General features: G+C 35.5%; 1 protein-coding gene across 18 annotated transcripts in view; it reads left to right on the top strand.

The window, feature by feature from the left end:
* Nucleotides 1-15,584, top strand: part of BBS9 (Bardet-Biedl syndrome 9) — a 783,674-nt gene that overhangs the window by 271,068 nt on the left and 497,022 nt on the right. For all 18 annotated transcript variants that reach the window (XR_003118601.1, XM_025379701.1, XM_025379706.1 and 15 more), the window contains one exon: nt 2,888-3,040. Coding sequence is in view for 17 of the 18 variants with exons in the window: in XM_025379701.1 (XP_025235486.1) it covers nt 2,888-3,040 (153 nt within the window). In the remaining variant the exon portion in view is untranslated. The remainder of the gene's footprint in view (nt 1-2,887; nt 3,041-15,584) is intronic.

Raw genomic sequence — 15,584 nt, 5'->3', positions numbered from 1 at the left:
TTTGCATTTCTTCTTTGGAAGTGCTTTCAGAGCCTGTGTTAGATTCTCTTGAGTATCTCAATGCTGACATGCCTTCATCTTTTGAAGACTGATTTGATGTTTGGGACTAGCCAAATACTTGTTTTGTGAGTGGATTTGACAGTGACAGTCATAGTTTTTTTTAAACGTCCCATGTATTAAAGTTGTCAGGCTCTACTTATATAGTCTATGAACAGACTCTTTAGGCAATACAAAAGGGGAATTTTGAGAGAATTTCAAACATTATCCAAGTAAGCATTGGTTCTTAGGGGGGACTACATTTCAGTGTAGGGGTGTGTGTGTGTGTGTGTGTGTGTGTGTGTGAGAGAGAGAGAGAGAGAATATTACCAGTCATATAATTTTTCAGTCAACCATTGAACATTCTAAAAGCATTGACTTTTCAGCTGTGAAGACTTCTTTAATGTAGTGTGAACATAAAAAGAAAATTTCAGGTGTATACAATTGAATTATGAATAATTATGTCATAATTCCTCATCTATGATGATAACTTGTGATGACACTATTTTCTAGGAACACATGCCTTTGGTCAAATTGTAGCACCAAAATTGACACAGTCTGTGAGAGTATTTTTAGGTATTATACGGAATGAGAATCTTTGCAGTTCTTTGGGATATATTTTAAGAAATTCTTGCTTCACTGTTGGAAACTGAAGTGTAGTGATTTGTGAAAGGGTCCACGGAAAGACTATACTAATTACATATTTGTAATATTTGAAATAGAGAATATTAGATATTACTGACTAATAAGTTTGACATATAATTTTCCCTTTTTACTTTGTGGCTAGTAAGTAACTCCCTGGAGTTTGTACATCAAGGGTGTGTCTTTTCTGAGGAGGGACTTAGAGAATATGGTGAACAACAGGCACTTTCATTTGTTACACACATAAATTAAGGGGGGCATGGTTATGCTTCTTTTGTTCTCTGTCTCCTTTCTCTGCTTTCAGCCATTAGTAAGATTTTAAACTTTGAATGCAGATGGGTTTTGGAATCCAAGTGTCCCTTGGAGTATAAGCTTCATGAAGGCAGACATTTTTGTCTGTATTATTCATTGCTTTAATTTCTAGTGCCTGGACCAGGGTTTGGCTCTGGGGTCAATAAATATTTGTTCAGCATTGAAATTCTGACATGTGAAAACATTTCAATCACTGCTGCTTGGTTACACTTTCAAAGAAATGATAACCTGGTTGATAGTCTGAGTACTGAGAATATCTTTTTAATATTTTGGTGTATCAAGAATTTAGGAAATAAATTATAGCAGTAAATTATACAGTTAGAAGAATGAATTATTGATAATTAGGTTAATGTTCTTTTAAAAACTTTATTTAAAAAGATTTTTATTACTTAATTTTTGGTATGTTTTTGCTCAAGGGAATATTCTTTGATTTAGTTAGCTACTGAGTGCTTCTAAAACAGATTTTAAAAAGTTAAAATTTCAAGTTACTTTTATTTCATATGTAATTGTAGAATGCATGCACTGAAAGGGTAAGGAATTTGGTTTGTAATCAGAAATGTAGTCTATGATATGTTTGATTTCTGAGCATTTTGAATATGATATTTATTTCAGCTAGTTTATTACTATTTTGTAAAGTTGAATTAGTGATTCACGTGATCTGATCTTATGAAGTTTCCCTTTTACCCTGTGACTTTGACTAGCTTTCTTTCATTTTAACAATATTAATTTAAATGAGATGGGTTACAGTGAAGAGAGTCATTTAGGATTCTAATTCCCCAGCCACTCAGTCTTTTCTTTGGAGGCAGTGTTTGGTGTCCAGTTTCTTGTATCTCTTTCTAGAAATATCCTATGCAGTCACAACTATGTTAATATATAGGTTTCTTTTTTTTAAATAAAAAATAATGGCAGCACATTATACATACTATTTTGTATCATTTTGCTTTGTTTCATTTATCGTCTTTGCACAGCATTGCATATCAGCACCTAGTAGTCTTGCAGAATAGTCTTCCTTCTTTAACCAGTTCCCCTATTGATGGGAATTTTGATTATTAATAATGTTTTACTGTGATAACAATAGATCAAACAATTTTGTAATGTATATCCTGATATATACATTACTGTCTGCAAGCGTATCTCTAGGATACATTACTAGAATTAGGATTGTTCAGTCAAATGCTATATGTTTAAGAGCTATTTGTATTAACTTTCATGTAAAACTTTGGCCATTTTTCTATTGGGTTGTTGCTGATTTCCTACTGATTGCTGTTGGATTGTGGTCTTTTTCTCATTGATTTGTAGATGCTTTCTAGATATGGGCATGACTTTGTCTCTGTAGTTATTGCTGTTACTTTTTGCAGTTTGCTATTTGTCTTATTTTCTTTATAATTTTTAAAAATCATGTAGAATTATATGTTTTTGTTTTTTTAGCTAGTAATTTATCAGGGGTGTGTTTGTGTGTTTGTGTGTGGGTGTGGCTTTTAGCTTTTGACTTACACTAATAAAGGCCTTTCCTATACCAAGATTATTTTAAAAATTCTGATTTTCCTAGTGCTTTTACTGTGTCTAAACTTTTAATCTCTGCATTGCTTTTGCTGTAAAGAATGAGAAAAGTTTTCTATTTTTTCCCATGTGACCAATTATTGAAAAATACCTATTAAATGATCTGTTTTTCCTCCAGTGATATTGGATAACTTTTACAAAGTTTCCATTTGATCTGTTCCACTGTATCATCTGTGAATTAGTGACTCATGTACCAAATACCACATTGTTTTAATTCCCTTAATTCTATAATACATTTAAATTTCTTCATTACTCTTTTATATCATTGTGTATATTTTTTCTTTGAAGATGTTTTTTGTGTCCATTTAATCTCAGTTTAAGAAATTATTCATTGCAGTTACGGATAAATGGTGAAAAATTAGAAGAACTCTTATCTGAGAGAGCTGTACAATTTCGGGCCATTCAACGCCGACTATTAGCAAGATTCAAAGATAAAACCCCTGCCCCGCTTCAACACCTGGACACCTTGTTAGATGGAACCTACAAGCAGGTCAGTATAATATCAGTTACAGTTTTCTATTACTGGCTATAATTTTTTTGTCACCCTGGAGTCATGTACCAGAATATCCAAGATAAGGTACTCATTTCCAGGGCTTTAAGGAACATAAGCTTTAGAGTCAGAAAAACCTAGGTTCAGAGTCAAACTCTGCTGCTAATTGTGTCACCTTGGGTAAATTACATGAGCACCATCAGTTTCCACATATTACCTCCCAGAGTTGTTGTGAGGATTTTTAATCTTTTATGTAAAGCAACAAGAACAATGCCAAGCACGTAATATGTGCTTGATAAATAGTAGCTGTTATGATTAGTATTATGAGACAGTTCTTGGTGCATTCCATAATTATTACCATAATTCTCCAACTGTCTTACCAAGCAACTGGCTCATACTTCTAGTATTATGTCAGTTGATATTTTGAGATGGAATTCTTAAGCAGCGTAGTTCAAAAAGTTCTAGTTTAAAACATATTTTTTCTTCTTCTTGATCACCTTCCATCCATAGTTTATCATTTGCATGGCTGGGTGATCTGGCTGTCACTCTTAAGGCACTGTCTCTCCAAAAACTATTCAAAATTATCATCTCTTGCTTAAAAATTATTTTTTAAATTTGAAAATAATTTTTAAAAATCATGAGAAGGCCCCTACCAGCTCTACTATAATGTCTTTGAATGATTATAATGAAGACTTTGACTGACTACATTGTGTATTCCTATATTTCTTCACAATGTTACTCTCCTGTTTCAAAGTCAGTGTTGCTGGTATGAATATTCTGCTGATTTTTTGAATTGAGGTTTTTAATTGAGATAATTCTATATTTCTGTGTAGTTGTAACAAATAATGCAGAGAGCTCTCATGTCTCCTTTAACTGCTTTCTTCCAATGGTAACATTTTGCAAAACTATGGTATAATACCATAAGCAGTATATTAATAAAATCCACAGGTCTTATTCTGACTTAAGGTACTCACTTATGTGGGTGTGTGTATTAAGTTGTATACAATTTATCACGTGTAGATTCAACATCTGTCACCACATTCTAGACGCTTCACTACAGGACTCCTTCATGTGGTCCTTTGTCACTACATTTCTGCCCTTTTCCCCTGCCCCACTCCATTCTGTTGATTTTGAAAGGACAAATCAGATTTTTGTTTTCAGAATTAATTTTCCTAGGGAACAGAAAAATAGCTTACTATGTTTTTGTTCATAATACATTTGTTTCTTAAAAATTTCTTGGTTAGACCAAGTGTGGTGGCTCACGCCTGTAATCCCAGCACTTTGGGAGGCCGAGGCGGGCGGATCACGAGGTCAGGACATCGAGACCATCCTAGCTAATATGGTGAAACACCGCCCCTACTGAAAATACAAAAAACTAGCTGGGCATGGTGGCAGGTGCCTGTAATCCTGGCTACTCGGGAGGCTGAGGCAGGGGAGTTGGTTGAACCCGGGAGGTGGAGGTTGCAGTGAGCTGAGATTGCACCATTGCATTTCAGCCTGGGTGACAGAGCAAGACTCCATCTAAAAAAAAAAATAAAAATCATGATTATTTGAAAATTAGCAACAAGTTAAAGGACAGACTATAGTAGCAGTGGAATATTGGAAAGAACATTGGGCTTGGAATTCAAACACCGCAGTGTTGTTGCTTATTAGCTGTGTGGTTTCTGGCAATTCCCTTACCCTCCCAGAACTTCTGTTTTGTTCCATAAAATGGGATGACTACTCTTTTGTTACAAAGATTATATTCCATAATGTATGGAATTTACAAAATTTTTTCCACAAATATAGACTGCCAATTTTGTGTGTGTGTGTTGGGGTAATTATATGATTCTTCAGTCAGTAGGCACCAATGCCCTGTCTGTTCCACACCTCTTTTCCTCTTTAGTACTCTTTTTGTTTTGGTTTGTTTTCTATTTCTTTCCTTCTTTTCCTTTTCCTTTCTCCCATTTCTTTGTTCACTTCTCCGTCTCATTCTGAGGTCTACTGCCATACCTGCCTGCCATACTTGAGACTGAAGGTATCGTCAACCTTGTCTTTAATGATGTTGTATCTTTTTGTAGACACAATGGTGGGAGGGCATTTAAAGGAACTTGAAGAGGATGCTTGATTTAATGCTTTCCAGATTTTCTATATAGTAAGACTTCATCTTTTATACATTTAAAGTACAGAGGTTTTTATTTTTTCTGCTTAGCCTCAGGGTTGAGGTTTTCCATGATTTGTAATATTACAGAGAAGACAATCAAAACCATGGGTTTTCACTTGAATGTATATTGTTAAGTCCCATTCCTTTTAGATTAACGAAAAGAATGAATAAGCATTTGAAGGAAAAATATGAGTACTATAAGGATTTTGACTTAATTTTTATGTACCTTGCCATTCAATTTTATTTTATATATATATATATATGTATTTGTAATAGATTAGGGTGAGGTGTTGATTGTTCAATAAGTTTCTTGAGCATAATAAAGTCTATTTTAATTCCGTTTAGTCAATTTTTAATGACATACTTAACACATGGATATAATTTCCCAAAGAAAATTATAACATTGTACATAATGCTAAATTTTCCATCTTGGTTCCTTATCATCTGCTCAGAAATGTAATCATTCTTACTGTTTTTGTTTCTTTCCACACCTTTTTTTTGGCATATAGAAATGAAATATTGTTTCATCAGGCTAAAAAAAACTCCATAAAGAGTATCATACTATATGTATTAACCTAGCTCTCTTTTTTCTTTTTCTTCTAAAGTATGTACTGGAACTCTTTGCATATTAGTGCATAGATGTACTTCTCTATTTGGAACGGTTACATAATAGTTTATAATATAGACAGTCTGTATGTAGTATGGACAATCACAGTTTATTAAAGGACAGATCTTAATAATAGTTTTAATGCTGAGTCTAACATTGAGAAAAATCCTGTTTTGACAACTCTCCTGGGATCAAACAAGCATACCACATACCTTATTATCACATACCTTCTGTTTAGTGTTTTTCTTATCTTTATGCTTTGCCTACATAGGGAGCATGATTTACATGATGGATTAGCCAAGCTCGTGAAATAACAAGCCATGCTAGGGCCCATTCCTGTCCCTGTGGCATAACCCCATTGCATGACTTTACTGGATTTTAAAAGTGTTTTCCTAATGTACCACTTTAAAATTAGATCTGCTACCTGTTTGGAGGTTTTTTTTTCCTCCTGTGATGGGATCTTTTGATTTTTTGGCAAAGTGTTCTCTGTGAGTCACACACATACACAGGCACACATACACCAGCATACCTATACATACACATTACCTTACAGATACGTTGTACCAGATTGTAGCTCAACCAATAATATATGAAAATGCCTGCTTTCCTAGGTATTATTACTTATTTTCATCTTTATAATTTTTAACTGAAACAGTAATTTGATTGTTGTTTTACTTCTTACCTGTTTCGTTGCTTACCAGAGATGCTGCGTATTTTTCACATGTTAATTGGCAGTTTGTATTTCTTTTTTATGATTTACATATGTACACCTTTTGTTTAATATTCTATCATGTTCATCTTTTTCTTACCATTTTGTGCATATTAAGAGTGATAATCTTTGATCATACTTTCATCACGCATGTAAATACTTGGTACCTATTTACGTATATGATCTCTCATACATAAAAAATTTTACCAATTTGTCATTTGCCTGTTATTTTTTATTTGTAATGTATTTTTGACACATGAGGTTTAAAAAACATTTGCATAGTTAAATCTATCCATTTTTTTCCTTTAGGTTTCTCTGCCTAGGAAATCCTTCCCTATGCATGCCAAGAGTATATGAATATCAATTTTTAAATTATTCTAACATTTCTATGCTATGATTCTTTAAATATACTTTTTTTACTCCATCTGGAATTTATTATGCAATTTGGTGAGAATCTAATCTCCCTGCCAAAAATGGTGAGCTTGTTGTCTCAGCCCCTGCTTGTCGTATATTCCATTCTTCTACTGAGCTAAAATGCTACCTGTATCATTTAACAGTTTTACTGTATAGCAAACCATCCCAAACCTTAGTGGCTTAAAACGACAATAATTCATTATTGTTCCTGAGTCTCTGGATTAGCTTGGTAGTTCTGTTGATCTGGGTCATGCTTGACTGATCTTGGCTAGGCTCACTTATGTGTCTCTGGTCAGCTGGTGGCTCAGCTCGGGACTGGATAGCTAGGACGTATTTACTCATGTATTTGGCAGATGGCTTGCAGTTAGCTGAAATAATTTGGCCACATGTCTCTCGTGGTCCAGCAGGCTAGACTGGGCTTGTTCACATGGTGACTATATGTCCCAATGCACAAGCACTTTTGAAGCCTCTGTTTGTGTCATGTTTCTAGTGTTCCGTTGGCTTTGGTCAATTCAGATTAAAGAGGTGGGGATATAGACTTTGCCTCTTTGTTGAAGGAGTGGAGAATTGTGTACTTTTTTATAATCTTTCCTCCTTCTTTCAACATATATTAAATTAGCAAACTATTTTAAATGAACATTTCTTTTTGGAACTTTTCTAACCCTTGAATTTAGGTTTTCTATACTTAAAGATGTCTTTTCTTCTATACTTTTGACATTGAAATTTAAATTTTTGTTGTCATTAAAATCTTATTCACTCATAAGCAGTTTTGGTCTATGGACTCTGAAGATAATTTATCTGAAAATTAATTAGGTTTTTCAAGAGTCATTTAAAGCAAACAGAGCAGGCTGGGTATGGTGACTCACGCCTGTAATCCCGAGACTTTGGGAGGCTGAGGCAGAAAGATCCCTTGAGCCCAGGAGTTCGAGATCCCTATGAAGAACATAAAGAGAGCCTGTCTCTACATAAAATTTGAAAATTAGCTGATAGTGGTGGCACTCACCTGTAGTCTCAGCTACTCAGGAGGCTGAGGTGGGAGGATTGCTTTAGCCCAGGAGGTTGAGGCTGCAATGAGCCATGATTGTGCCTTTGTAGTCTACCCTGGGTGACAATGTGAGGCCCTGTCTCAAAACAAACAAACAAACAAAAAATAAAGAAGGAAATAAAAAATAATGCAAACGGAGCATCAGCGTTGTTTTTAGGCGAGTAAAACTGTCTCAATATTTGCCCATGTGCTTAGTTATGGTCAGTTCTTTGAAGGATGGAATCTATTATCCAGTTTTTTTTATCAGTCTTCACCTTAGCTTTGTCCAGGACTGGCTTCATGGGCATGTCACCTACACAGTCACACAGAGCCCTGTTTTTGGTTTAATGCTCTGTAGTAGCCATATTGAATTTCTTAATACTTTTAGAACAAGGGACCCTGTATTTTTATTTTACTCTGGGCACCTCAAGTAATGTAGCTGGTCCTGGCCCTGTTAGGATAATAACAACTTTCTGATGAGTAGAACAAGAGACCTGGGAGTTCAAATACAGAGCAAAGTTCAAATAGAGAACAGCCTTATTACCTCTACCCCAAATCACATGTAGGCCTCTCCAAAGATGAAGAAAAGGAGATGCAATGGACATCAGTGGATATCTTCTGGATAGCTCAAGTGCTTCTTTTTGGGACAAACATATTGGTTAACTGGCAATGAGGCAACCATCCATGAAGGGTTATCTCATTTAGGACAATCATCCTGCAATCAGCCCTCTCTTGGCCTATTGTGGGTGGCAGCCTCTTATTATATTTCCAACAGGTGGGTCACTGGCTTCAAGATGCATCATTAATAGTTTTGAGTTTTGATGCAAAAGCCAACCACTTCCCTCCCTATTTTCAAATGCAGGTTATTTCCTGTATCCTGTACAGGAACCCTCAAAGCCACATTCCCATCTTATTTTTGCTAGCATGCCTTGCCTACATAGTGTCTACTACTGCATCATACTCCAGTGGGAGCATACAACAAGCACCCTTACTGAGGCCAACCTAAGGTTGAAGCAAGGAGAGGGGACCTGGGATTATCAATCTGGAAAAAGCATAGCATGATTCTTACAAGGGAAGGATTTGGCCTCCAGTGAATAAATATTTTTCAGTTGCCCACCACAGTTTCAGTAATTATGTTGTATTATGCAGCCATAAAAAAGAACAAGATTATGTCCTTTCCAGGGACATAGATGGAGCTGGAGGCCATTATCCTTAGCAAACTGACACAGGAACAGAAAAGTAAATACTACATATTCTCACTTATAAGTGGGAGCTACATAGAGAGGAACAACACATACTGGGGCCTATTGGAGGGTAGGGGGTAGGAGGAGGGAGAGGATCGGGAAAAGTAACTAGTGGGTACTAGGCCCAGTATGTGAGTGGCGAAATAATCTGTACAACAAACCCCCATGACACAAGTTTACCTATGTAACAAACCTGCACATGTACCCCTGAACTTAAAATACAAGTTAAAACTAATGAAATTTTGGGATAAATATCATCCTTTTTGAAAGAATTTTCATCTTTACTTTTAGCTTTGGTGGTATAATGTTGAAAGAATGTAACTGTGTTGAGAATGTCTTCTTTTCAGTAGTTAGAAACCTAAATTTCCTCATTCGTAAAATTGGAATACTGCTTTCTCAATCAATTGAATGTATTTTTGGAGGACCTAAGAAATAAAGTAGGAGAAAAGAAAGGAAATTCTTATTTATTGGGTGTCTGCTGAGTTTCAAGTAAATTTTATTTATTACTTCATTTAATATTTAGAATCATCATGTGAGGGTGGCATTATTGTTTATAGAGGAAGAACCTGAGACTCTGAGTAGAGTTAAGAAACTTGCTCAGTGTTACATAGATACTAAACATTGTATTCCAAAGTCCAGGCTTTAGAATATCATGTGGCAATTTTACTTTAATCATTGCCAGGTGGGACATAGACAGCCTGGATTTTCTTTAGCAAAATTATGGTCAGGATAAAGAAAAAGGAGATGTGTGCAAACTGTACATGTTCATGCTATGTATATGTATATTCATGATCGTCTAGTAGTCATTGTATACACACCTATTAGAAAGGTAACAAAATCTTTTGGAGAGTTCCCTCAAATCTGAAATTATATCTGAAACTTAAGTATCAGAGGACTTTTTTGTGTGTGTGACTTTGTTTGATTTCGCTTATACGAAGTTTAGCTTCTTTGCCTTCAAATGCTGATGCTTATTGGCAGAAAAGTTTTGCAAAATAAATTCTCTATTTCATTATAAAATTTTCACATAAATTTGTTAGTCAAAGCAAGACTGATTGGTTGAGTAAATTGAAATGGGAGAAATTAGACTTACCCTATGACTTGGCTTATGTTTTGATGCTATTATATGTACTGGGGTTTTTCGCCTCACTTCAACACTAACTCTCTGTTGTAGCAGAGGGAAAATGTTTACTGATCTAAAAGTTGGTGTCAGATGACATATGTGTGATGTAATGACTGATAGTCATTAATGTTCTAGAGAAGCAGTTGGCTGATTTTTCTCTTCTACAAAACAGAGACTGTATTAGGCATAATTTTCAATAGAGATCCTGTGGTTTGGAGTTTGCTCCGTGTTACTTTTTCTGTACTTAAAACTTCCTTCCACTCTGTTTATTTGTATAGTGTTGATATATAAAAATCATTTTAAGTCACGCAGAAGCCTAAGAGCTTTTTGGTCCATGGGTTTTTTAATGAGCGTGATTTTGGCGATAACACAGAGGAATATGTAATGAAACCATTCAGAGGCCCACTTTCCTCATTGTCATGGACAAGTAAAAATAATATGCTGAGAGACTGAGAAGGAGCTTTCATGGATGTGGTGATGTTGCTGGGCTTGTTTTTCTTTTTTTTTGCTTTTCCTTAAGAATGTTTGTTTCTTCTTCTTCTTCTTCTTTTTTTTTATTATACTTTAAGTTCTAGGGTACACGTGCACAACATGCAGGTTTGTTACATATGTATACATGTGCCATGTTGGTGTGCTACACCCATTAACTTGTCATTTACATTAGGTATATCTCCTAATGCTATCTCTTCCCCTTCCCCCTTCCCCACTGTAGGCCCCGGTGTGATATTCCCCTTCCTGTGTCCAAGTGATCTCATTGTTCAATTCCCACCTATGAGTGAGGACATGCGGTGTTTGGTTTTCTGTTCTTGCGATAGTTTGCTGAGAATGATGGTTTCCAGTTGCATCCATGTCCCTACAAAGGACACAAACTCATCCTTTCTTATGGCTGCATAGTATTCCATGGTGTATATGTGCCACATTTTCTTAATCCAGTCTGTCACTGATGGACATTTGGGTTGATTCCAAGTCTTTGCTATTGTGAATAGTGTTGCAATAAACATACGTGTGCATGTGTCTTTATAGCAGCATGATTTGTAATCCTTTGGGTATATCCCCAGTAATGGGATGACTGGGTCAAATGGTACATCTAGTTCTAGATCCTTGAGGAATCACCACACTGTCTTCCACAATGGTTGAACTAGTTTACAGTCCCACCAACAGTGTAAAAGTGTTCCTATTTCTCCACATCCTCTCCAGCACCTGTTCTTTCCTGATTTTTTAATGATCGCCATTCTAACTGGTGTGAGATGGTATCTCATTGGGATTTTGATTTGCATTTCTCTGATGGCCAGTATGATGAGCATTTTTTCATGTGTCTGTTGGCTGTATGAATGTCTTCTTTTGACAAGTGTCTGTTTATATCCTTTGCCCACTTTTTGATGGGGTTGTTTGTTTTTTTCTTGTAAATTTGTTTGAGTTCTTTGTAGGTTCTGGATATTAACCCTTTGTCAGATGAGTAGATTGCAAAAATTTTCTCCCATTCTGTAGGTTGCCTGTTCACTCTGATGGTATTTTCTTTTGCTGCGCAGAAGCTCTTTAGTTTAATGAGATTCCATTTGTCAATTTTGGCTTTTGTTGCCATTGCTTTTGGTGTTTTAGACATCTGGGTTTGTTTTTCATATAACCACTTAAGAGCTAAAAGGAGATTCTTTCTCAGAAGGTGATAGAGTAAATAGGTGAGAATGGAGGAGGACACAGAAATTTGCAATCGTATGTTTGCGGATGAACAGGGGTGGTAAGTAAAAACAAAACAAAAAAACTGAGATATCAATAAAATAATGGAATGTGTATGTTTTTACCCTATAATTTTACTCTTGAATATTTAGGCAAGGAAATAGTTCACAAAGAAAAAAATTCATCCATCAAGATGTTCATTTATATTATTAATTATCTTTGCAGGGAATTGTAGCCAGCTTTCTAGTTGGAAAGTGATTAGGTTTATCATAGTATTACTATTTGATATGATATAATTGCATATCATTATTGTGTTTCATTATTTTCAAAACCGGAATGATATATCAAAAACATTTTATGTAACTGAAAAAAACAGATTATGGAATAGTGTATAGTAAGTTACAAATAATGAAATAGATGTGTCTATAATAGATAAATGTGCAAAAAATTGAAAATGGTGTGTTTGTTTTAGATGACTTTACATTTTTACGCAATTTTAAAAAATGTTATAATTTGATGAGTGTATGGATAGCAAGAGTTAATATTGTGCAAATGGCCATATTGCCTAAGGTAATTTATAGATTAATGGTAGTCCCATTAAACTACCATTGAAATTCTTCACAGAATTAGAAAAACTATTTTAAAATTTATATGGAACCAAAAAAAGAGCATGAATAGCCAAGACAATCCTAAGCAAAAAGAGCAAAGCTGGAGGCATCACTCCACCTGACTTCAAACTATCCTGCAAGGCTACAGTAACCAAAACAGCATGGTACTGGCACAAGAACACACACACAGACCAATGTAACAGAATAGAGAACTCAGAAATAAGACTGCACAACTACAACCATGTGATCTTTGACAAACCTGACAAAAATAATCAGTGGGGAAAGAATTCCTTATTTAATAAATGATGCTGGGAGAGCTAGCTAGCCATATGCAAAAACTGAAACTGGACCTCTTCCTTACACCAAATACCAATGCTAACTCAAGATTGATCAAGACTATCATCAGAGTGAACAGACAACCTACAGAATGGAAAAAATATTTGCAGTCTCTGCATCTGACAAAGGTCTAATAGCTAGAGTCTACAAGGAACTTAAACACATTTACAAGAAAAAAACAAACCCATTAAAATGTGGGCAAAGGACATGAACAGAAACTTCTCAAAAGAAGACATACCTGTAGCCAAAAAGCATCTGAAAAAAAAGCTCAGCATCACTGATCATTAGAGAAATGCAAATCAAAACTATAATGAGATACCATCTCACACACCAGTCAGAATGGGTGTAATTAAAACCTGAAAAAACAACAGATACTGGTGAGGCTGAAGAGAAAAAGAAACATGTTTATACTGTTGGTGGGAGTGTAATTTAGTTCAACCTTGTGGAAGACAGTGTGGTGATTTCTCAAAGACCTAGAGGCAGAAATACCATTTGACTAAGCAATCCCATTACTGGGTATATACCTAAAAGAATATAAATTTTCAATTATACAAATGCATGTATGCATATGTTCATCGCAGCACTATTCACAATAACAAAAACATGGAATCAACCGAATGCCCATCAGTGATAGATTAGATAAAGAAAATGTGGTACATACACACCATGGAATACTATGCAGCTGTCAAAAGGAACGAGATCATGTTCTTTGCAGGATCATGGGTGGAGCTGGAAGGCATTATCCTCAGCAAACTAATGCAGGAACAGAAAACCAAACACTGAATGTTCTCACTTATAAGTGGGAGCTGAATGATGAGAACACATGAACACATTGTGAGGGGAAACTATACACACTGGGGCCTGTGGGAGTGGGGTCAGGGAAGGGAGAGCATCAGGAGGGTGCTGATGCTAATGGGTGCTGGGATTAATATCTAGGTGATGGATTGATCTGTGCAACAAACCACTGTGCCACCTGTTTACCTGTGTAATAAACCTGCACATCCTGCATGTGTACTCTTGAACTTAAAATAATAGTTGAAGGAAAAATAAATAAAAATTTAAAAAAATTGATGAGCATACAAATAGCTTTTTTAAAACAATGTGAATGCATTAATTTACTGAATCATACACTTGAAAATAGTTAAGATGGTAAATTTTATGTTATGTGTGTTTTACCAGATATAATACCATAGATAACAACTTTTTGAAAACTGGGTTGCAGTAATGGAACTCCTGTTCTTCATTGGTATTTCTGAGGGAGCTATTTTCTCTTTCCTGTCTATACCCTATGAACTTGTTTCTCTGGTCTGAGAATGTTTAGAGTTTTGAATTATTCCATATATGAGTTAGTTTATTCCTGTTCACTCAAAAGAGAGCAGTTAGATAACTGAATGGTATGCTTGAGTGAGTGTAAAGGTGGATGTTCTCTTGCTCTGTCTGACCTTTGCTAGTTTCTCAGCCAAACAAGAGCAATATACAAAGCTCTTTCAAAATTTTGTAAATTTTTCTTCATCCGGGTCAGAGTAATCTCCAAAGAGTGTTTGTTATAAGTATGTCCCTGATGTATTCAGCATCTGTGTGGGTGTAGAGTCTATACACTGTCTGACAGAAATTTGTTCAAGTCACAAATGTGAACCACATATATGATTTTTAATTTCCTAGAAGGTTAAAAGAGTAAAGTGAAACAAATTAAAATAATTTTAACATGTATTTTATTTAATTAATTAATTTATTTTTTGAGACAGAGTCTCGCCCCATCACCCAGGCTAGCATACAGTGGTATTATCTTGGCTCACTGCTGGGACTACAGGCACATGCCACCAAACCTGGGCTAATTTTTGTATTTTTAGTAGAGACAGGCTTTCCCCATGTTGGCCAGGCAGGTCACAAACTCAAGTGACCTGCCCACGTTGGCCTCCCAAAGTGCTGGGTTTACAGGTGTGAGCTACCATGCTCAGCCCAACAATGTATTTTATTTAACTCTATATGTTCAATATATCATTTCAACATGTAGTAAAATTAGAATTATTAATGAGATATTTTATATTTCATAGTAGGTCTTCAAAAATCTGGTTTGTTTTATATGTGTAGCACATTTCAAGTGTGAATTAGCTATATGTGGCTATCAGACAGTGCCGTGCCAGGCATAGAGCATTGTCAGCTCTTCATTTTATGTTGTTTCTTGTGATGTCTTTTTTCTTGAGTTTTTTTTTTCTTTCCTTTAGTCCTTTTAAATTCTTATTCCTGCATAGACTATCACTGAACCAATGATTTTCACTCACTGGATGTGAATAGCAGGCAGTTGTGAAGCACTCTTAGGTGGTTAGAGAATCACCAGAAACTATACATTCACATATTGTTTAAAACAATGTCATCAAATTTTATGTCAACAGACTTGAGTCCTAGTCCCAGTTCTTTCTGGTGCTTTGACTTTGGGCATATCACTTCATCTCTCTGAGCTTCACCTTCTTCGCTTTAATTTGTGGACCCTGTGGATAGAACCTGTCTGAGTAACATCTTGCATGGTGCTTATCTTCCAGTAAAATTCTCAATAAATGCTCATTGTACCTGCATAATGGTTATGAAAAGGGACTTGGAATCTTAAATTTTCATCAGTTCAGAATGTCGGAAATCAGTGGGGCCTTAGGGATCATCCAGTGCCAGC

Source organism: Theropithecus gelada, chromosome 3 (genome assembly GCF_003255815.1).
Source record: "Theropithecus gelada isolate Dixy chromosome 3, Tgel_1.0, whole genome shotgun sequence".
In the NCBI taxonomy this organism is placed as follows: domain Eukaryota; kingdom Metazoa; phylum Chordata; class Mammalia; order Primates; family Cercopithecidae; genus Theropithecus; species Theropithecus gelada.
This window is presented reverse-complemented; position numbering and strand designations above follow the sequence as displayed.